This window comes from Miniopterus natalensis, chromosome 1 (genome assembly GCF_054644295.1).
Source record: "Miniopterus natalensis isolate mMinNat1 chromosome 1, mMinNat1.hap1, whole genome shotgun sequence".
NCBI classification, from domain to species: Eukaryota; Metazoa; Chordata; class Mammalia; order Chiroptera; family Miniopteridae; genus Miniopterus; species Miniopterus natalensis.
The window spans coordinates 179,986,284-180,009,212 of NC_142081.1; the positions used below are offsets into that span (position 1 = coordinate 179,986,284).

General features: G+C 40.1%; 1 protein-coding gene across 1 annotated transcript in view; it reads right to left on the reverse strand.

Annotated features, from left to right (window-relative positions):
- Positions 1-238: 238 nt before the first annotated feature.
- The window catches only part of WDR19 (WD repeat domain 19), a 60,161-nt gene continuing 37,470 nt past the window's right edge, over positions 239-22,929 (reverse strand). Inside the window, exons 21-36 of the mRNA XM_087827818.1 lie at positions 21,410-21,550; positions 21,247-21,329; positions 20,706-20,789; positions 19,540-19,686; positions 19,100-19,224; positions 17,075-17,187; positions 15,557-15,625; positions 14,953-15,030; positions 13,323-13,419; positions 11,788-11,912; positions 9,251-9,332; positions 7,464-7,614; positions 5,686-5,809; positions 5,079-5,155; positions 4,640-4,764; positions 239-532 (exon numbers count right to left, since the gene is read on the reverse strand). Coding sequence (XP_087683944.1) covers positions 4,653-4,764; positions 5,079-5,155; positions 5,686-5,809; positions 7,464-7,614; positions 9,251-9,332; positions 11,788-11,912; positions 13,323-13,419; positions 14,953-15,030; positions 15,557-15,625; positions 17,075-17,187; positions 19,100-19,224; positions 19,540-19,686; positions 20,706-20,789; positions 21,247-21,329; positions 21,410-21,550 — 1,608 coding nt within the window. The 3' untranslated portion in view covers positions 239-532; positions 4,640-4,652. The remainder of the gene's footprint in view (positions 533-4,639; positions 4,765-5,078; positions 5,156-5,685; positions 5,810-7,463; positions 7,615-9,250; positions 9,333-11,787; positions 11,913-13,322; positions 13,420-14,952; positions 15,031-15,556; positions 15,626-17,074; positions 17,188-19,099; positions 19,225-19,539; positions 19,687-20,705; positions 20,790-21,246; positions 21,330-21,409; positions 21,551-22,929) is intronic.

Consider the following 22,929-nt stretch of genomic DNA (forward strand, 5'->3'; position numbering starts at 1 on the left):
TACAGTTATAAAGCTTATAGTTTCATTCTTTCAAATATTTGATTTTAGCAATTTTGGGTGTTTTTAAGGACTGATTCCACTGAATAGTCTTGATTTGTGTAAACTTCTTATTTCAAACTTTACAGTACTGTACTGTGCAATGTGCTTCAAAGCTGCCTTCCTTCCTGTCTCCAAATCCAGAGAAACAGACAAGTATCCAGAGAAACATACAAATACCTAGTTAACAATTTTATTTTAAAGGACATACTTCAAAATATAAAAGTTATCAAAAGAGTGAATATTTACAGTTATGTCAGAGGTTACTATTAACAGTGCAGAGCATATAATATGTAAGACTTTGAAGAGGAAATATACAAAGTGTAATAAACAGCAGTGTTACACATTAGCGTTGTCACTCTACAGAAGTGGAAAGGGGCGACCTGGAAACGACACCTTTGTTTTTTTCTTCTGTGTCCAGGAAGGACCATGTCTAATTCACCAGGGGTACAAACACAGCCTCCTATGGAAAAGTGCTATCTTCTCAGGAACATATCTAGAAAACACAAAAAAAACCCAAAACACCCCACATGCCTTTAGAAGGGTCTCAAGTAACAGGTTGCTTTTAGTGATAAAGCCAAGTACAGTGAAGAGACTTTGCTCCTTTATGGAATGTGGAGCAGGATAATTATATTCCCCAGCTGGATGTCTTTAGTCTGATAAGCATTGTGTTTCAGTCTTGGCCTTACAACTGACGAAAGCTGTGTGGGCAAAGCTGAAGGCTTCCTTGTCTAAAAGGAGTCCATGAATAGACGATAGCTTCAACCGATACTCACTGTATAATAAATATTCACAGTGACTTCTGCAGAAAGTTGTGCATAATTGTGCACTGAGCATATCTGCAAGCAGCTCTTATACCACGGTCTACGACTCAACTTTCATGAAGTGCAACCTCCAGAGTCTATGTAGGATTATTAAAAACACAAGCAAGGTTCTACTTTTGGAAGTGGCAGAGTTGCAAATTAATCCTCCTACAGGTAATATATTTTGTCCTTAGTTTATAAGTAACTGGAGGCACCAAGAGTATGTAGGTGTCCTGAGGCCAAATCCATTCTCCATGGAATCGCTAAACTTAAAACAGTGACGTCATAGTCTTATGAGCTCGAGAGTCAGAGAGCAGTTTGGGGTGGCAGAACTACTGAATGTGAAGGAGTCTGCCCCCAAATCTGCATGTAAACTTCACAGGCTTGGAAGAGACTCTTATGTGGAACTTGAATAAGCACAGTTCCACGTTGTAGGGAGCACCATTTATCAGAAACTGAGGGCTGCCTCTGGGAGCTTAGGCCTCAAGTCCTCTGACCATAAAGAATAGAATTCTACCAACAAATGGGTTGGATGAAGACAGAGTCTCAGGTGAGAGTGCAGCTCCAACGAACTGCAGCCTTGTAAGACCCTGAACAGAAGACTCAGCTAAACCATGCTTCCACTTTTGACCCACAAAAATTATATAGATTGTGGTTCCAGATGGCAGCTAGAAGGCTTCTGAACTACTTACTTCCACAGACACAGCAAACCCACAGCGATATATGGAACAATTCCCTCTGAGAGAAATCCAGGATCTAGCCAAGTGACACCTACACATCAGGTGAATGAGAAAAGCCCACATTGAAATGGGCAGGAGAGGCTGAGACAGAATCTTGCCTTAAACCCTACACCTGGCAAATAGTCCCACAATTCCCAGCTTTGCCTCGAGGAATGAAGGGTTTGGACCCCACAGCTGAAACCCTGAGTTTTAAGATTTCCACCTAAGAGAGAGGACGACATCCACGAGACCTACAACGAAGAAATAGTCCTAAATGGGACTGCATGAACCCACTGTGGCTACAACCCTAGGGCCACCACAGAGGCAGCAGACTGAAATGCAGCCTATTTGCTTATCTTAAAAGTGCAGCCTAAGAAGCAGGCTTGTAATTTAACATACATCTAGGGCCAACTGCAATACTCCCGAGACTGGAGGCTGGCAGGTCCTATCTTCATAATCTCCCTCTGCCCTGAGCATGGTCTCCAGTATCTCCCAGAAAGGAGCTTGTGTACAAATTTGGTGCCCTGGTTTTTGCTGCTGCTTTCCAGGGGACACCCTTTAACTGCAGGGCTTACTTTCACAGGTCCCCCTGGACTGTTAGAGAAAGTGTTCTTGACCTGCCATCCCCCTAGGGCTCCACACAGGCAGCAGACAGAAATGCCTAATCTTTCCAGAAGGAGGCCTATGTGCTTATCATAATAGCTGTGGCCTGAGGACCCAGCTTTCACTCAGCCTGAATCTAGGTGCTGAGTCTTGGCATACCCTCAACTACTGGGAGCCACAAGAACAAAGAAAGCTACTTGGATAATCACAAAGGTCTGAGAGAACCGGGAGCTAGGGCTGAATAAGGTTCACTGCCTACACCAGAGCACTCTGAGACTGGGAAAGGTGGCTTTTTTATCTAATGCACAGACAGCAATACAGAGTGAAGGAAAATTAAAAATACAGGGATATGTTAAGTGGTTTACCTGGAAAAAAGTTCAAATTAATGGTAATAAGATGCTAACCAAGGTCAAGAGAACAGTACATGAGCAAAGTGAGAACTTCAACAAAGAGACAGAAAATATAAGAAAGTACCAAACAAATCAGAGCTAAATAATACAATAACTGAACTGAAAAATACAATAGAGGGGTTCAATAGCAGATTAGATGATGCAGGAGAAATGATTAGAAAACTAAGACAGGGCAGTGGAACTCATCCAATCAGAGCAGCAAAAGAATGATTATAGCTTAAAGGGCTTTGGGGATAACACCAAACAGACGAATATTTGCATTATAGAGGTCCTAAAGGAGAATGAAGAGAAAGGGGCTGAAAACTTGCCTAACCTGGGGAAGGGAACAGACAATCCAGATCCAGGAAGAGGCCTACACCAAGACAAACTGCCAAATGTTAAAGACAAGGAGAGAGTCTTAAAAGCAGCAAAAAACCCAACTTGTTAAATATAAGAGATTACACACAAGACTTACTAGCTGACTTTTCAGCAGAAACTTTGCAGGCCAGAAGAGTAGCATGATATATTCAAAGTGCCAAAAGAAAAAAAAAACTGTCAACAAAGAATACCTGGAAAAGCTGTCCTTTGGAATTGAAGGGGAAGAGAGTCTTCCATACAAGGAAAAGCTAAAGGAGTTCACCACCACTAGACCAGCCTTACAAGAAATGTTAAGAGGACTTCTTTAAGTTGAAACGAAAGGGCACTAATTAATAACAGGAAAACATGAGTAAATCTCAGCGGTAAAGGTAAATACATAAATTCATAATAACCTGTTGTAATGGTGGTGGGTTAATCACATAAACCTATGAAGGTTAAAAGATGAAAGTAGTAAAAATAACTATAACTGCAATAATTTATTAAAAGATACACCACAAGATGAAAAGATACAAATTGTAAAAGAGAAATAACTCATGTACACGGACAACACTGTGGTGATTGCAGGGGGTGGGGGTGGAGGTGGGAGAGGGTGTAGGGAAGATAAATGATGGGGGAAAAAAGAAAAGATGCAGATTGTGACAACCAAAAAAACAATGTGTGTGGGTGGAGAGTGTAAAAATGTAGAGCTTTAGAATGCATTTGAACTTAAGTTCTTACTAACTTAAAATAGACTTATACGATGTTTCATGTAAGCCTTATGGTATCTACAAAGCAAAAACCTACAGTAGATGACACAAAAGAGAAAGAGAAAGGTATTTAAGGCTGCCACTACAGAAAATCAGATCACAAAAGGAGAGAGCAAGAGAAGAAAGGTACAAAGGAATTACAAAACCAAAACAGCCAGAAAACAATTAGCAAAAATACCTTGAGACAAATGAAAATGGAACTACAATATACCAAAACTTAGGGTACGCAGCAAAAGCAGTTCTAAAGGGAGAAAAGCCTACATTGAGAAACAAGATCTCAAACAACCCAACTTTACCCCTCAAGGAACTAGAAAAAAGCTAAGTCCAAAGGTAGTGGAAGGAAATAATGATCAGAGCAGAAATAAATGAGAGACTAAAAAAAAAAATCAATGAAACCAAGAGCTGCTTTTTTCAAAACAAAACAGACAAACCTTTGGCCAGACTCACCAAGAAAAAGAGGGCTCAAAATGAGAAGTGAAAAAAGAGATATTACAACTGATACCACAGAAATGCAAAAGACCATGAGATTACTGTGAACTATTACAACAAACTGGACAACCTGAAGAAATGAATTCTTAGAAACATACAACCTACCAAGCCTGAATCATGAAGAAATAAAAAATGTGAATAGATCAGTTAGTAGTAAAGAGATTGAATGAGTAATCAAAACCTCCTGACAAAGTCCAGGACCAGATGGCTTCACTGGTGAATTTTACCAAATATTTAGTGATACAACATGGTCCAGCTGGAATCCACGATGCTGCTTAGCCAAACAATCTTTGTCATTGTGGACACTGTAGAGCCTGCACTTTAGTATTAAGAAAAGTAATCAAAGGTTTTGTTGTATTGCTCAAATCTGACAAATGACATGAGTCACAAAAAGGAGCCAATGCAAATACAAACTGTGAAGCTGTGCACTGTGGACTTGGGTGTCCTGGGAAGGCGAGTGGATGTCTGGCACTTACCTGCATGATCCACTCACTGCTCCACCTCTGTTCGCAGGTACTGGATGCAGTCTGAGAATTTCTTCAGCTGAGCAACATTTAACCTTTCTGAACACATAGGACATGTGCTTTCAGTGTTTAACATGCTGTTTGGGGACGGAAAGGCAGAATAAATATATTTCTTTTCCTTTGGGTTTTCCTTCTAATGTGAAAAACAACTATTCCTATCTACATCTCTTAGTACATGTTCATCATGTAATTTAAGAGTTAGGAATATTAAAAAAAATTTAGGAATATTCAGTCTCAGGCAAGATCCCCTTTAAGGATAATGTTTCAAAAGTTCTAAGAAGACAATTTGCATCTTTAGGAACACGAACAAATGCAATTTCAGATCCAGAGTGAATGGATGACAGGCCTATTCTGGATAAACACGTGACCTAGTGAAACGAGTCACACTTACATCTTAAGTTCTGAGTACAGCGCAGGGAAGTTGCAATGTGGACACACTGTCCAATCGTCTTTCAGCATATGTCGACCCTGGAAACAATACATTTAAGAGTAACATTCACCTTTAATTTTGAAATTCCCACTGTAATTCAATTGTAATAATTGGATTGCAGTTAAAAGCTAGCCCTCTAAATTAGGAAATTATTAATAGTACACATAGGTGGTAATTGACTAGAAAGAGATAGCATCCAAAGGACTAAAGCCAGACTTTGTCAGATTCATGTAAAAAAGAATAGTCTTCAATTCTGAGAAGTCATTATCTAAATTGCAAGGCAAAGCAAATTGCAGCAGGTTACATAGCCAGTAAGTGGCAGAAAAAGGAGTTAAGCTCAGGACCTCTGATCCCCTAGCGCTGCCACACTGCCCCACAGTGCCTTCTAGATATTCACTTAAACTATTAACTTTCAGCTTCATTGACCATAAAATTATATGCTAAAAGTTGCAAGAAATTTGAGGGGTTGAAATTTCAGAAGTGAAAAAAATCCTGACACACATCACATATTCAGATGGGTTATAAAATAGATATACAAAGAAAGGGAAATTATTAGAAAGCAGCTTACTGTTGCAATGCAGTATGGGATATTGTTTTTACACCCAGGACAGAGGAGTTCCCATTCCGGGAGGAGAAATTTACAGAATGGACACGGGGTTGTGGCCTCTTCTGTCTCGGATGTATCGGGTCTCCTGTGAGGAAGAGTCACATGTCATTTAAAAACATTTCATTTTCCATGTAACATGGATAGCAGAGAAAAGGCATATTTGGAAAACTAGAAACGTGAAACACACCTACTTCATAAACTCTGAGACTAGAGAAGCTCGCCATTGGCCTACTCTCCAGCCCAGGGAGGAGGAGAGGAATTGGGAGTGGTTGGGCTATAGCATTACATGGGCCATGTGGGGGAGGTGGAGTTCAGGGAACATTAAATGGCAGCGAGCATGGGTGGGTCTTGCTGTCCTCTCTTCCTGTGTCACGGGGGTGGTGAGCTTGCTGTCTCCTCTGTCTCTCCCTTCTGTCCAATGGAACTGTGACAATGGCAATGTTCTACTTCTGTGGTGCCCAACATGGTTGCCAAGCCGTGAGCCACATGACACATCTGAGCTCTTGAAATATGGGTAGTGTGAGGAACTAAATTTTAAATTAAATTTAAATTTAAATAGTGACATGTGACTACCAGGCACCATATTAGACCTCCTAGCTACAGAGCCCTCTTGTGTGGGGGAGGAATAATGAGCATCTCCTCCAAGCTAGTGCCTAGGACAGAGGGTGCCAGGCTGTTGGGGTAGATGTGCTCTAGCATGATCTCCCACCTTGCTCCGTGCCGGCAGGTATGTTGGATCAGTCTGATTTGGTCTGAAGACACTTAGTGCTTATTAGCCTTTTAAAGGGGAGGGTTCGTGTAGCCCTGTGCAGCTTAAGAGTTCTCTGCCATGAGGGTCAGCCCCAAGCCCAACAACAAAGTGGGGTTACTTCCATTTGCCATTTCTGGTGCAGCCGTCTCCCTTGGCTGAGGTACACTTGGGTCCCTGGTCATAAGGGATCTAACAGGAACCCCAAATGTCATCACTACTTTCAACAAGTGGTAGTATGGAATCACTGTACGACTGCAATTAATTTTTCCTTCTTTAAACGTTAGTGCTTTTTCCTAGTTTTCCTTTGGGAAACCAGGCCACTCACTGCTTTGTGAAGTGAGGACATGCCTTCTGTGCCTTGGGACCTACACAGGGTGTGGAAATGAACTCTCTCTGGCAATAGACTGTGTAATGATCAAGTTTCTTACACCGAGAAATACTCACTGTTTGTCCCTCTGTGGCAGACACTGTTTGCTGTCTCCGTAACAGCCAGTCTTCATTGCCAGCCAGACTTCGTTTTCACTCAGCAGTACGCTTTGCAACTAGAGGCAGCCCAGTGGCAGTGCTGGCCAGTGAGATGTAAATGGTTCCTGGGGGGTGGGTCCTTTCTAAAAGGCAAAGCCTTTCCATCTTGTAATTTCCCTTTTTTCCTGCCTTGAGTGGGAATGTGATGTTCAGTTGTGGCGGACAGCCAGACTATGCAAACACAAGGATGTGTTCTGTGCTCCGGATGGCAGAGCTGGGAGACAGAGCGCTCTGTCGTCAGTGGCATTGGACCCAACGGCACCAGCCCTGGACTACACCACCTTGTCTGTGAGTCAAATAAATCCTGACTTATTCAAGCCATGTTGGGTTTTCTGCTGCTGGTAGCTGCACACAGTCCTAACTGCCACCCCATCCACTTTCTACTGAGCCTGCACATGAGCAGCTACATCCTGAAAAATGTTTGTGACGTGATTAGACAGCGGAAACAGCTGTTACTGCGTACCTGACCATGGCCTCAATCTTCTTCTTGTACTTGGCATCTATTTTGTTGCGGTATTCAGGTCTCATCAACATAGCTGCGAAGCTGAAAGCCGAGTTCTTTAGGCCTGCTCGGTGACACTCAATGACAGTAGATGTCAGAATGGGCACAATATCTGCAATACAAACGGGAGAAGAAAGCACAGTGCCTCTACTGGCCTGCCTCCGTCCCTGCGGGAGGAAGACAGGGTCACCTCTCTAAATTTGCTTTTCTGTTTAATGAGGAGCATTTAAGGCTCATCAGAATGTCTTTCCCCTGACTTTGCCATGTTTTGCCTTGTAATGCCAGGGCCTGCACTCCCCTGCGTATCTTTCCACACCTCTGACATACACTTTTGCATTTGACAGGACTGCTGATAGATGTAAGAGAGGTCAATCATTTTATATACTAACCTCTCTGCATGTATTTGTTTCTTCAGGACAGATACCCATGTGCTGAATTACTGGCTCAAAGAACATGACCTTTTAAAAAATACTCTTAGCACTAATTGCCAAACTACTTTCTAGAAAGGCCATACCAGTATCCATCCTGCCAGCAGTTGCAAGTGCCTGTCCTACTGCACCCTTTGCCAGCGTGCTACACAACTATGTTTAAGTCTTTTTCATGAAACAAAAAAGGATACATTTAGAGAAGAGGTGTTGGTGAATTATGACCTGTGGGCCAAATGTGGCCCTCTATTTTTGTATTGCCCATGAGCTAAGAATGGCTTTCCCATTTTTAAGTGGTTGAAAAAAAATATTTTGTGAAAATCAAAACATTTTGTGTAAAACATTTTATGAAAAATATGAGGTTCAAATTTCAGTGTCCCCCCAAAATAAAGTTCTGTTGGAACACATACTCATTTGTTTACGTATGTTTGAAGCCAAAACAGCAGAGTTGGATAGTTGTGATACATCATATGACCCACAAAGCCCCAAACATTTGACATCTGACCCTGTACAGAAAGTTAGGTGACCCTTGTCATAGAATGTGGCAGGATCTCTTCGCTGAAGAGCATTGTAATGACACGTTTTTAGAATGGGCCTTTCCTCAGAGGTGAAGGCCTAGACTCATTTGACTGACAGTGATTTGGGGCACGTGTTACTTCACTTCTGTTGCCCCGGCTTGCTTATCTGCAAAATGGGGAAAATAAAACAGCACCCTTGTGTGCAGTCTTGAGATTGCTGTTGTGGGAAAGACCTGCTTGAAAAGCTGGTCCCTGGCTGGCATCTGGGAACTTGGATTTTGGAGGAGTTCCTGCCGTTTCCATAACTGGTAAGCATGGCTCACTGTGCCTGAGTTCGTAGTGCAAACGGTGTATTTATGCTCAACACCCACATTCTGGGAGTCTGGGAATTTGGTACGTGCTAAGCAGGGTCACCTGTGTGACCAGCCCCAGTACAGCCCCGGGGACTGCGTCATGAGCACTGCTGGTAGACACCTGTCACACAGCTCACTCCCGGAGGAGTTAAGTGGCCTGTGGGACTACACCTGGAGGGGCTCCTGGAAGCTGGCACCTGTTCTCCAACTGCAGCCATGCACCTTTTCCCTTTGCATCTTTCGCTGTGATAAATCTCAGCCTTTGGCACTACTGTATGCTGAGCTGTGTGAGTCTTAGTGAATTATCAACCTGTTACATTGCTTCGTGGGGTGGTCGTGAGGATTAATGGGTTACTATGTATAGAGAGCAGTGGCTGGCAGGTAGTGAGTAGAGGTTGTACAGCTCTACACTAATGCAGGAATGTGGAAAACGGGTTCTTCTCAGTACTTACGTGATGGAAATTTGCTAATGTTGTTGGCGACCCGAATAAGCAAACGTGCCCCTTTCATATGATCTCCATTTTTAACATGAATCTGAAATAAATGACATAATTGTACTCTTCTTAGAGATGTTGATTAGCCCTAATCCCTGCTTTATTCCTCCAAATAAACAGCTGCTTGATTGTGACCCTGAATAGGGCCATGAGATCCTTGCAGACTTGGCTGATGCCACTGGGACTTCTGCTCTTTCCAGCAGTGGCTGCCGGCACCACGGTCTCACCAGCCTCACCCCTACTTTACACTTTGTGCTAGGCCACTTGACTTGATAATACCAGCTTTCTCACGTTGTTGTGAAGCCTGGAAGCTATGTTAGTGATGCAGAAAGAGAGAGGATGAGCTGTCAAAGGAGGAGGGCACTGCCCGTTGTAAGGCAAAAGGCAACGATGGCCGGAGGGGCCCGAGACTAAGGTAAGTACAAGCAGGGTCTGTGATGCAAGGTACACAGGGGTACACTTAGGATGAGATGAAGCCGGAGAATTGACAGGGCCAGGCCCTGACGTCACTGCAGTCATCGGATGAGAGGTTACCCACAAAGATGGCAGTGGGGATGGAGATGGAGAACAGTGGACAGACTGGAAGGCAGAACTGATGATGTTTGGTCAGTTGTGCAGGGTGAGTATAGAGTGACTCGGGCATCAGTATGAGCGAACGGTGTATAATTTACTGAGCACTGCAATGTCATTATAAACATTCACTGAATCTAAAGCAGGGAAGGGAACCCTGGCTGCCCTCCCCCCGCTAACTCTGTGGGCCTCCGACTGACCAGCTCAGCTGTCCACACCCAAAGGTCCCAGGCTGTCCTTCAGCCAAACTCCCTGACCCCACTCTGGGAGGAAGCATCTGCCAAAGCTGAGTCTCGATTTTCCCTGAAATGTGGACGACTCTTCAGTCCCTTGGGTCAAAGGTGTCAGTGACATTTTTGCATCAATTTGTTCTTTCTTAATAGGGTCTGTTAGTTTCGCTTTTAATACCACAAGCAGTTAAAAATCCTAGCTAACCGTGAAAGTGTTTGGTGCTTGCATAGAGATTAAAGCAGAGGGAAAAGTCACAAGGGTGCCCTTTACTGGGAAGGTGACTGGCCTGATGGAAGTGACAGGCCAGCTCTTGGGGCCAGAGGAAAAGAAAAAGACTTAACCATCCCCATGGTTGTGGTAGAGCCCTGGTCTTGGAGGGTTCCTATAGGAATCCCTGTTTTTGTGCTTCTTATCTTCTACTAACTTGTTTCTACCCTTCCCCCTCGACCTCTAAAGACTCCCATTTCGCTGGATTCTGTGCCCCTAGGATATTGGCACCACCACGCCTATCTGGAGCTGACAAAGACCTCCCTCCCCTTTCTACTCTTTTCTGTATGACAGACGGGTCCTCCTATTGCTCTGAAGGGAAATGTACTCCTGGGGGTTGCCAGTTGGAATTCAGATTTTCCCCTTATAATCGGTGTTATAGATCTTTGATGTCTAATATTAGCCACATGTGGCTATTTCAATTTAAATACTAAAATTATATAAAGTAAAAAAATTTATCAGTTACACTAGCTGTGGTCCAAGTGCTCCGTAGCAAGGCTAGTGGCCGCAACACTGGGCAGCACGGAGCCGGAACACTTCAGCACTGTAGGAAGGTCTACTGATGGTGCTCTAAGAGATGATAATTAGGATCCAAATCATTCGTTATATGACTACTCTATGCTGGGGCCCTTCAAAGTTAAATAAGCTCATATGTACTGGCCTGAAAACCAATTTAGCATTAATATGGGAAGATGTACTTTGACATAAGTGAAAATTTGGAAAAATAGGTAAGTTGGAGTCTGTATAGCATGATGACTATAGGTAATAATGTAAAGCATACTTGAAAGTTGCCAAGAAAGTAAATCCTAAAAGTTAACTTTGTATGGTGATGGATGGTAACTAGACCTACTGTGGTGATCATTTCACAATGTGTGCAAATAATGAATCATTATGGCGTACACCCGAAACAATATAATGTTACGTCAATTATACCTTAATAAATTTTTTTTTTTACAAAAAAATTGGTGGAATTGTATAAAATCCATTAGCTTAGAATTAATAAACTAGCAAGCTCTGGTTAAACAAAAAATGTTTTCAGTAAATTTTTTTTTTTTTTTTGACCACGTAACATATTTATATGCTTCAAAATCAAAATGATATACACAGAGAAACCTGCTCTCCCTCTTATCCCCTCCACCTTGATTGGGGTTTGTTGGCCCACCTCCTCTGCACCTTGCCTTGTTTCCTTTAGGAAACTACTTTTGTTAGTTTTGTTTGTTTTTAAATTTATTTCTAATTTCATTCTTATTTTTTGCATTTTTGTACACAAAAGGCAGGATACTGTATAATTATTCTGTATCTTGCCTTTTTCACTTAAAATATAGAGATTGAGGAAATTAATCCAATGAAGAGGTGCCCAGAGGAAATCCCTGTAGGTGATAAATGCACCTGGCAGGTTATATCCCAAGTCACTCAAAGAGCCTCACCTTGACTAGTATATAACTGTGCAGAATCATGAGGTTGGTGGCCATCTCTGAGGGGATTTTGATTTTCTGGGATTTAAGTTCTGCGTACATACTGAAGAGAACATCATGTGCATTCCGATAGTTTCCTTGAAAAAAAAGGTGGTAAAATGACATTATTGCAAAGGATGAATTCTGAGGACTTCCTATGGGCCTTCATTTTACAAATGGCTTAATCGTGTTGTTAGCGATATCCCAATAATTTCTTATATAAAGTAACTTGGTAGTTTTTCCTATTGTAACTGATGATACTAACATCCAGCCAGTCCCTCAGGAAGAAAATGGTGGTGTCACCACAGATGTCTCACTTTTCCTCAGGGCACCCACCTGGCCCCAAAGTCCAGCGGGGCATCAAGTTCTGAGTGTACCTTCTAAGTCTCCCAAATTCAGCCTTTCTTCTTGGGCCCCTGGCAATGCTTCCTGTCATCTCTCTGAGTGCCATCTGCCTCCATTCCGATGTCAGTGTTCTTGTAAAAGTCTCAAGCCTCACCCCATGCCCCAAAACCTCAAGGTCACACCCTGTAAATTCCTCAGCAGGGGACTGAAGCTTCAGGACTGGCCTCTGCCTGCCTTTCTGACCTTGTCTCTGCCCTCCCCTCCCGTGCAGTCCCGGTCAATGCTGCAGTGTCCCTCACTCCTTCAGCATGTGTGTTTGCACGTGGTTACTCTCCCCACACACCCCTTTCCCCTCATCTCCTGCCATCTCGGTCTTTCAAAATTCAGCTGAAGTTTTTGTTGCTTTCTTTCATCTCCATCCTCAAACTTTCCCCACCCCCAACCTTTCAAGGTTTCTTTCTATTCTGGCACCATCGCTCTGTGTAACAACTTTCTGTCCTATGAAATCATGAATCCTTGAGGGTGGGACTGTGGTACATTTCTTTGAATCCGGAGCTCCTAGCAATGTGTCTGACAGAAGTAGGTGTTAAACATAAGCTGATTTATCACTTATTTAATTCCAGACTTTCCAACACTGTGTCCACATTTATGAACTCTAAAAGAAGCAGCTCACAAACATTAGTAAAGATATCAGACTAATTCTCTGACTTATTTTGATAAGTATTTACAGAGCATATAAGTGGGAGATTCTATCAATAGTCCCTGCGTATTATAGAGAACCTGGTCAACGAGAATACCGCATCTTACATCTTCTAACATCTTTTATGTTGTTAAGGTCAAATACATGGGGTGGAAAGACAGTGTTGGGCGAGTGCAGGGGGCTGCTGTGGGCTGGAAGTTTAGAGAATTTGTCCAGGGACAGCAACTGTGAGGCCTCAAAGGAGCAGAGGAACAGCACGTGACAAGAGAAAGCCAAGTGGAGTTATTCAATATCCCGTGAGGGTGAATTATTTTACTTCTCTGACAACTAAAAATGGTGTCACCCCCCCTAGTCGTCTTGTTCAAAGCAAGCCTTGATTAGAATGGGGCTCCTCATCCCTGGGTGGAGGACGGTTTGGGGAACTACTTGTTTGGGGAGAAAAACATGAATGTTTGGGACCTACCTGCAGACTGCTCTTCCCTGGCGATGATAATGGCAGTGTGGGCAGCTTCTCGGTATTGTTTCAGGGCCATATACAAGCGGAACAGGTACTTGGCATCCTGACATACAAACCATTAGAGAAACATTACTTTCATCATCAGCTAAGGGGAGAAACACCTAAAATCCTGCATTTCAGTTACAATCACATTCACTTCCCAGCAACTGAGGGTTGATACTGTTTTAAAAACCTAATGAATAAAGAATTAGTTGATCAAATATTTATTTAGAGTTTAATATGTGCCAGGTAATATTCTAGGTACTTGAGAGAGAGTAGCTCATTTAAACCTACATACCCTGCCTGGGAGGAAGGCACAGTTAGGATTTCATTGATGAAAAAGTGAAACACAACAGGACCTCTCCGGAGCTAGGATTCAGCCACAGTGATCTGGCTTCAGTCTGTGTGCCTAACCTGCTCCATTGAACTCTCTCTCACATGCCGAAAATGAAATGTACTCCTATATAATGTACCAATTTAGCAAAACTGCAAAAAAATTTACACCTATATCAATTTCTCTGGCCTATAAAATTTTCTTTGGCCTTTGAGCATTTTCTATTCCTGTTCTCCTTGACTATAGACAATTTCACATACTTGGTGTTCTCCTGATTATTGTAATAAGTGGTTGTAAGGTGAGGTAGTTTAGAACAGTTTAAGGGCCTGTGCCCTTTGGCAAGTTAACTTGGCCTCCCTGGGTCTCAGGGTCTTTGTCTGTTAGAAACAGATAATGGATTTGGAGATCAGGACTGTTACAATCCTCTCCACGTATGACATTCTAGTGCCTTCTCTCCAAATCTGTGACTTGAGTTCTTTCACAAGCTGATACCCTTGGACACCAAAATGAAAGGAAGAAAAGGTTGGGGCATTCTCAGAGACACATGAATCTGTCCTCATCAGGACTGAGAGAAGCCCGATTTCTGCACAAACTCCAAGACAGTCACACATTTTGAAAATAGGTTCTTTTTTTTTTTTTTAAATATATCTTTATTGATTTCAGAGAGAGGAAAGGAGAGGGAGAGAGAAATAGAAACATCAATGAGGAGAGAGTCATTGATCAAGCCCGCAACCGGGCATGTGCCCTGACCGGGAATTGAACCCCGATCGCCTGGATCCCAGGTCGATGCTTAACCGCTGAGCCACGCCCGGCCGGGCGAAAATAGGTTCTTAATGGTTTATTTCTACTTTATATTTCTAGTGAGTTACTTTTATGCTAAATATGATTTTTATTTCTATAATTTTAAAAATATGAATAAAGCACACTAATTTTGAGTTAGTGCTAACTTATAGTTCTAATAATCATTTTTCATAGGTCTAGAATAAATAAAACTCTATAACATTTGAGAAAAATAGTGGGTGGTAAGGGTTGTGATCTAGAGGGCTGTGGTTGTTTCATAGGTAGCAATGCTAATTTCAAAGACAGAATGTACACAGTATCCTCCCTCCAAAGTGCAAGGTCTGTCTAGATGACCTGAGACTTCATCCAGAGAGAAAATTTTGTAAGTCTATGATGCAAAAGCCGTAACAGCTAAAAACAAGGCAGATGAAGTAAAATCTAGCTAAGATACTTAAGATCAAGTGAAGAAAGCACTCTCAGTACCTTGGGCATGCCATCGCTCTCCCCCATAAGGTGATCTATCAGTTGGCTCGTTAGTAGTTCATCTTTGGCCTGACCAACCTGTTTAGAAAGAGAAAGAAACAGTGAATTCATAAACCCAAAATCTGAAACCTAAAAGGAGGTGGGGGGAAAGGACAAATCTAAAAAAATGGGTTTTAAAAATATGTAAAAAGTCCTATTGTCAAGTGCCTGAAACAGAAGCTTAGAGTCTTTCTTCATTCATTTGTAGAGTTGCCAGTAATAAAAATCTATCCTTAAAAACTACAGCTTTTTAAAGTTGTTATACCAAAACACTACTTTTTTTACACAAAGAGAGAATATACTTCTTGGATATTTCAATAAAAACTTTCTTAAACTGACTATGAACATCTAGAGAATAGCATCTGTGATTTACTTTAAAATAACATAGGGAAAGAGTTTGGGGGTAGGAATAAATAAGACCAGGCATGTGTTGATAGCTGTTGAAATTAGATAATGGGTCTATGAGATGAAAGTTTGTTATACTGTTTGGTCTACTTTTATATATGTTTGGAAATTTCTTCAAAAAGTTTAAAAACTTGAAAGTTTCATTATAGAGCTTACTTACAGTTTCAATGGCCATTTCTATTGCTGCATTATCTTCCGAGCCTGGACATTTTAGGAAGTGTTTAAGTGCCTGAAATGAGAATTGTACAGCAATTAAAAATCTTTGGACTACTCATGGACACAGACAATAGACAGGTGAAGACCTGGGGTGGGGTGGGAGATGGGTGGATGGAGGTAAATGGGAGAAAATGGGGGACATCTGTAATACTCTCAACAATAAAATAAATTTAAAAAAATCTTTGGACTGCTTTCACATTGAGGAAAACAAAGCTTTCATGTACACAAATTACAGTTTGTGAAAGTATCTTCAGCTCAACTAGGGGCTTGTACAGTGCTGGATCTTAAATACTTAACAGATGAGTTTAGATTAAAGAATGGAAGGATCCAGTGAACCCTCTGAAGAATCTAGTTCTGATTTCTGATGAAATGACAATAAAAATGTGCCGTCTTTCAGTAGGAAGACTTATTTTCATTCATTTACTCATTCAACACACATTTACAGACAACTTGCTACCATGTATATGAGACTGTGCTAGACCCTATGGAGAAGACCAGGAGGGATATGATATGGTATCTTTTTGTACTATGTACAATCTAATGGGGCGATCTGTGTATGTGATGATAATATAAGGAACCATTTAGACCATAATTGTCTAATTCCTGAGCATCATACCACCACATCTATGAAGAAATTTAAGGTTATAATAGCTTAAAATTCTGTGGTAAGTGGGAAGAGGGCAGAGAAATATCTTGTTAGAAAACAAGGATGGGAAAAGGTGAGTGGGAATGTAGGATTCTTTAATGGAAATAGCTGGATGCCAGACTGAGAAGCTCAGGCTGGTTGGTCAAAATGTGGAAGGAGTTTGGATTTAGTATCTAAGAGGGAGAAATGGCAAATTGATGGCCTGCAGGCAAATTCACACATGGAAATGTTTCTCTGACCAGCAAGGTATTCTACAAATATCTGCCCATATTTTAAAACTGGGAGACTCAGACTTCTGTTTTTTGTTAAAAATCATATGATCAGGGCCCAAACTCCTGACTGGCAACAATCTTGTGGAGGTGAGCAGCAGCTGTTCCTTCAGACAAAATAGGCGTCACCCAGTAGTCCCTGTCCTGTCACACATAAGCACAGCTTTACCCCACAGCTTCCCTTATTTGTGTCCCTTCCTTGAATACTATAACCCTACTTTAGGGGCTCTTTAGCACTGAAAGTACCATTGGGGAACAACAGGAAGGATAAGTGATAGGGGGAGAAACTAAAAACAGGGAAAATAGGAGGAAACTACTGCAATAATCTAAAGGGAGGTGACCTGGGTTTGGATTAAGTTGATGGTAGCAAGAATGAAAAGAAGACGTGAGAGACGTTATGAAGGAAGAATGGGATCTGCTGTGACAGATTCTAGAGCTGAATCTGAGCTTTCAAATCTGGGTGTCTGCAGGAACATAATATATTTTAAATTATTTCCTGTAATCATTCCTGTGGAGTCCAATGTATGTTTTCTTGGCAAATACTAACTCGTGAATATTGGCCACACAGCAAGAAGAATTTTCCAGCTTGAAAATGCCTTTTTTCTCCTTCAAAATATAAGGCAATGCTTTGATAGTCTTCATTAGTAGTGTTTTCAGAACCTACAACAGAAGTTCACTGAGTAAAACATCGGAGCAACACTTGTTTACTTTTATTGTTAACTAAACAAAACACATTCATTATGATTATCCCACATACCAAATGTGTTCCATTTTTTCACTAAACAGGAATCAGGAGAGGAAATGATGGGGCTCTGTGAGAACCTGGGTTACAGTCTGACATTGCCCCGAGCAACTTATCATTCTTTAAGAGTCTCAATCTCATTTCCTGAAACAGGAGCAATGACCATAATCTCAACCATGATTTGCCTAGAGCTTCAGAACAATCAGAAGCAAAGTATACCATCATGCAAACGTAACCTGTCTCCCTTTCTCAGCAATGCTTGGTTTAAACAACAGTCTGTGTGCATTTGTCAGCTAAGTAAGGAAGATGATATTCAAGATGCTATTTAAAGAAAATTACCATTATTCTTTTTGTTTGAGGCTTAAATATATTAAGCACAGAGGAAGAGAGCTGCTGGAGTTTTAATTCATTGTTTACATTTACCTATAGGAGTTGGAGACCCAGCAGGATGCTTGTGCCTCCAGCACAAGGCACATCTGGAGCTTATAAGACAAGGGGATAAAGAAAGGTGGAGAAAAGTGTGTATGTTGAAGGGGATAAAGAAAGGTGGAGAAAAGTGTGTATGTTGAAGGGGATAAAGAAAGGTGGAGAAAAGTGTGTATGTTGCTTTGGGGAGTGGGAGGGGTGTGTGTGTGTGTCACATGAGATACAGCATAAGTGACATCCTTATGAAATTAGAAAAACTTACGTAATTTAGTGCAATGGTAATTTTTAATGTTAGAACAGAAATGTCACCTGCCAAGTTAAGCAATAATTCTAATGTTGCTTTTACCTGTATTTTCTTCTTTTCAATAACTCTTATTTTCTCCAATTATCTGAATGACTTCCTAAGATATCAGAAGATGCTTTTACCTATTTCTTCCTTGAAGATTTAAACATTTTCTCATGAATCCTATCATCAATTTGTATGGTCATTTTGTAAATTTTAAAAAACAAAGTAATACAAAAGGACAAATATTTTATGATTCCACTTACATGAGGTGCATGAACAGTCTAATTTTATAGATTAGAGAAAGTAGAACAGTGGTTACCAGGGGCTCGTGGGAGAAGGGAGTGGGGAGTTACTGTTTAATGGATACAGAGTTTTAGTTTAGGAGGAGAAAGTTCTGGAGATGGACAGTGGCAATGGTTGCACAACAATGTGAATGTACTTAATGCAATACTTAAAAATGGTTAAAATGGTAAATTTATGTTACGTACATTTTTACCACCAAAAAAAAAAACACCCAACAAAAAAAGCCCAAAGCCAAACAACATAATGTTATATATGGTCCATAAAATGAAATGTGAAAATTATTTCAGTAGTTTCTAAGAATAATTGCAAACATTGGAAGAAAAACCTATAAGCAGGTCTTCTCAGAATATAAAATTCTCTTTTGAACTTTCAAAATCTTTAGAAACTACATCTTTTGTATATCACTCTTCATCAAAGTAATCATATTTTTTAAATTTATAACTCAATTTTTAAAACTTATGAAACCATTTACTTTTTCAAAACTCATTCTACATTTATATTGCCTTCATTTGGGAACCTTGCTTTACCACTGGCTGATCCATAGCAGGATTTGGGAAATCTGGCTTCTCTCCTTTTAGAAGTTACCCCCAAATCCTTAAGTTTTAAAAATGGTCTTATAACTCCATATCACTTTTTAAGGTGATAGTAGGGATCTGGAAATCTAAGAAGTAACATAGATATTTGTGTGTATCTATGTAAAAATGGTGGATGTGCATGTGCTTGTGGGTACACCAACCTGATATTAGATTATAAGAATCAAAGTGTATCCATGCTAAAAATCTTTATGAGAAATTAGGGTAAACTATGATATTTACCAATAATGTCTGCATATATTTCCATTTTGTTGTGTTGCTGAGCCAGTGTGAAAGCTTCATTATTACACTTGGACATAACAAGAAACTGGATGGCAGACCCGTAGTCACCTAATTGTAGGAAAAACCTAAAACAAAGGACTAAATTAGCTTGACTCATGTCAAATAAGTTTGTCATTTACAAAATAAAATATATTTCAACCATGAGAAGCCATTTAACAGTAAAAATGGACGAGGTGAGCTGTAGTTCTATTCTATATGCTTATATTTGAAACATATCCTCTCATACACTGACCACAACAAACAGACTTTGAATTTAAACTTAGACCTAAAAAAATAGAAAAGAATAAATATTCTATCTGAATTTGTTTGCTAAAGGGAAGCAGGGGCTTTCTTTTAAGGCTAGTTTTTGGAAATCCAAAAATATTCATGCCTTATGTTACCTGGCTACCATTTTGGCTCCATCCAGAGACTGGGTCTCTCTGACGATACTGACAGCCTTTTCAGGATTGTTGAGGTGATCCAGATAGATTCGGATGACACTGTTCCATTGTTTCGCATTCTCATAAGCCACCACAGCTTCTTTGTATCTATAAGAAATACTTAGTTCAGACAAACTTTCCTCACACTGTCACATTTAGGGAAAAGCTGTCAATAAATGTTTGGGACATTTTTCTCTTTTACTGAAGTTGAAATATTACAATATTAATATAGGCTTATTTTAGAAAAAAATAATTTTTCAGTTACAAAGCTTAACAGCGACATAGAAAAATCTCTGTGTTGACCTCTAGATGGCGCTCAACTTCTCTTCAGTACATTAGCTCTCCAACTCTCTCATTTTAAGACATTTGTTTAGTGTATATCTCTATTTCCTAAGGTTACTTTTCTAAAGGCAGAGTGTACTAACCTTTAAATGTCTCAATATATATTGCCGCATAACTTTCTAAAGGCTTTAGAAGTTCACACTCCCATTAGTCAGGTATAAAAGGTGCATTTGGATAGTATGGTTATTGATTTAATATATAATCTTTCCCAATATGATAGGTTAAAATGATACACTGTTGCTTTAACTTAATTACTATTAATAAGGTAGAGATTTTTCATATTTTCATGAAATTCAATTTCATAATTATATTTCCTCCTCTGCGTCTCCTTATCTTTTTTCTCCTAGCATCTTTCAGTTTCTTGTATTAAGCTGCAGGAGAAATTTGTGTACTTAGGATATTAACTTTCAATTGCTATATTTTAATACTGTTTTGAAGCTTAAAAGTGCAACCACAGGTGTGGACTTCATGTTTCTTCACTTTCCCCCTCTGCATCAGTAAGTTATCCTCCTTAAAAAAATGACTATTACTAACTTCATTTTCATGCCATATTATATCAAAATTTCAACTTCTAGTATTTAACACTCAAATAAAAAGAGATAATACTCTGTATCTGAATACATGAAGAATCAATTGAGGAACATAAAATATGAGAAAAATTTAACAGTCTAGCACTTCAGGCCAGGCTGTTTCTCTGCTTTGCCTTTCTTAGAGGGTTGCAAATATCAATGTTAATTTATAAAACGTTACCTTAAATTCATGTAAATTTGAGAAATTGTACAAACCTTCCATCTGCTTCTTTCGCTTTGGCATATTGCAAGTAAATCTTTGGGGAAGAAACATGAGGCAGAAGCTCACCGACTTTTGTCCTAGAAAGGTTTAGGAGAAAAGTATCATCACTATATTCATTCTAAAAGTAGTTTCTTACAATCAAATGCTAGTTTTCGGATTCAAAAAAGTTATCATCTTTTAAAAATCTTGACTTCTATAGGTAAAAGATTTAATTGCTTTTTCTCTCGACCACCTCTTTCTTTCATAGGCCATCCTGGTGGGAAAACGGCATTGGGGCAATAGGGCTTTTCTTTTTTATAGTAACTTATCTGATCAGAGATTTCCCCATACCTAATCAATAGAATGTTCTGTTCTTTGAAAAATGAATTGTTAATATGAACTCATATAGAAACAAAGAAAAAGAAGATGGAGGGAAGACCCAGGTAGGATGAACAGGATGTACAGGTAGGAGCAGCAGCAAGGAAACAGGTGGGGAGGCCACTGGGACACATTCCTTTCCATATCTGCTCAGAACAAATTTCAGCAAATTCTTACCAGTTCTTACAGCGTATGTAAACAGATGCTGCTTTGTCATAGTAGAGACCTTTCTCATATAGTTGGGCTGCTTCTGAAAATTGCTGAAAGGATATGAGATTATTAAAATACTAAATTTATTATCTATAAGACCACATGAATATTTAAGCATAGAAAAGCATACCTTCATATTCTCTAAAATGGCCCCACAGTCTCTTTTAAGGACCCTGCTGGGATGCTTGAGGGCTTGGTTAACCCCTCGACGTATATCTCCCATTCTTATGGACATCTGGGCGACTCCAGCCAAACACAATTCATCATGTTCCTGTAAGTATAAGGCAGATAACAAACTAATCAGACCCTAACTTAAAATGCTGTATTTTAGTCAAACAATTAATTTAAATCTAAAATGAGACCCACAGTTATGGTTAACTTTAATTAATTCTTTCAGGCAACTCTCAAGATTTTGAAAAACAACATTGACTTTATTTGTTGTTATTTTTTAATCCTCACCTGAGGGTATTTTTTCCATTGCTTTTTAGAGAGTGAAGGAAGAGAGCGTGAAAGCGAGAGCAAGAAGAGCGAGAGAGTGAGAGAGAGAAAGAGAGGGAGAAATAGTGATGTGAGAGAGACACATCAATTGGTTGCCTCCTGCACATACCTCGACCAGGGCCGGGGATCAAGCCTGCAACCTTGGTGGGAATTGAACCCCGGATCTTTCAGTCCGAGGGCCGATGCTCTAACCACTGAATAAGCCGGCTTTTTTTTTAAAAAAATCATTTGTTGCAAAGTTATTTTTTTTCTTTAGAAGTCTAGATCTTTTGTGCTTAAGACCAAATTTTTAGTACCCTTTATCCTAATACCCTTGCATATCTTTGTATGTCTTTTTGCTATAAAATTTTACGTAAGAAGAAATATACTAGTTACATAGTATAAATGCTATGAATAAAATTAAGAAAAAAACCATTTATCAAATTGAAGATTTCTCTACTAGGCACGATTAAACATAAAAACTTTATTTAAAATAGTTTAATTCATTACAGATAATTAAAGAACTTTTCAAATAACTAATGTGAACTAGTAAAATGTAATGTCAGATTACATTTAATGACAAGTAGAGTGTGTGGTAGCGTTCTGTGATGATGGAAATGTTCTATGTCTGCCCTGTAACAGCCACAAGTGGCTACTGAGCACTTATAAATGGCTAGTGTGACAGAGAAACCGAATTTTAAATTTTAATTCTATTTTTTCAAATATATTTTTATTGATTTGAGAGAGGGAGAAGGAGAGAAAGAGAGAAACATCGATGCAAGAGAGAAATATTGACTGGTTGCCTCCCACATGCACCCCGACCAAGGGTGAACCAGCTACCTAAGTATGTGCCCTGACTGGGAATTGAACCCATGACCTTTTGGTGCGCAGACGACACACAACCTACTGGGCCACACCAGCCAGGGCAAATTTTATTTAATTTTAAATAACTTAAATAGCCACACGTGGCTAGTGGTGACTGTATTTGATAACACAAATAAAGGCTGAACTAAAACAGATGTAGCCAAACAAAGAAAATGTCAAAAAGCCAAGAGACAGCCCAGCCAGGTTGGTTGGAGCATCGTCCTGTGAACCTAAGGGTCAAGGGTTCTATTTCTGGTTAGGGCACATACCCAGGTTTTGGGTTCGATCGCCAGTTGGGGTGCGTACGGG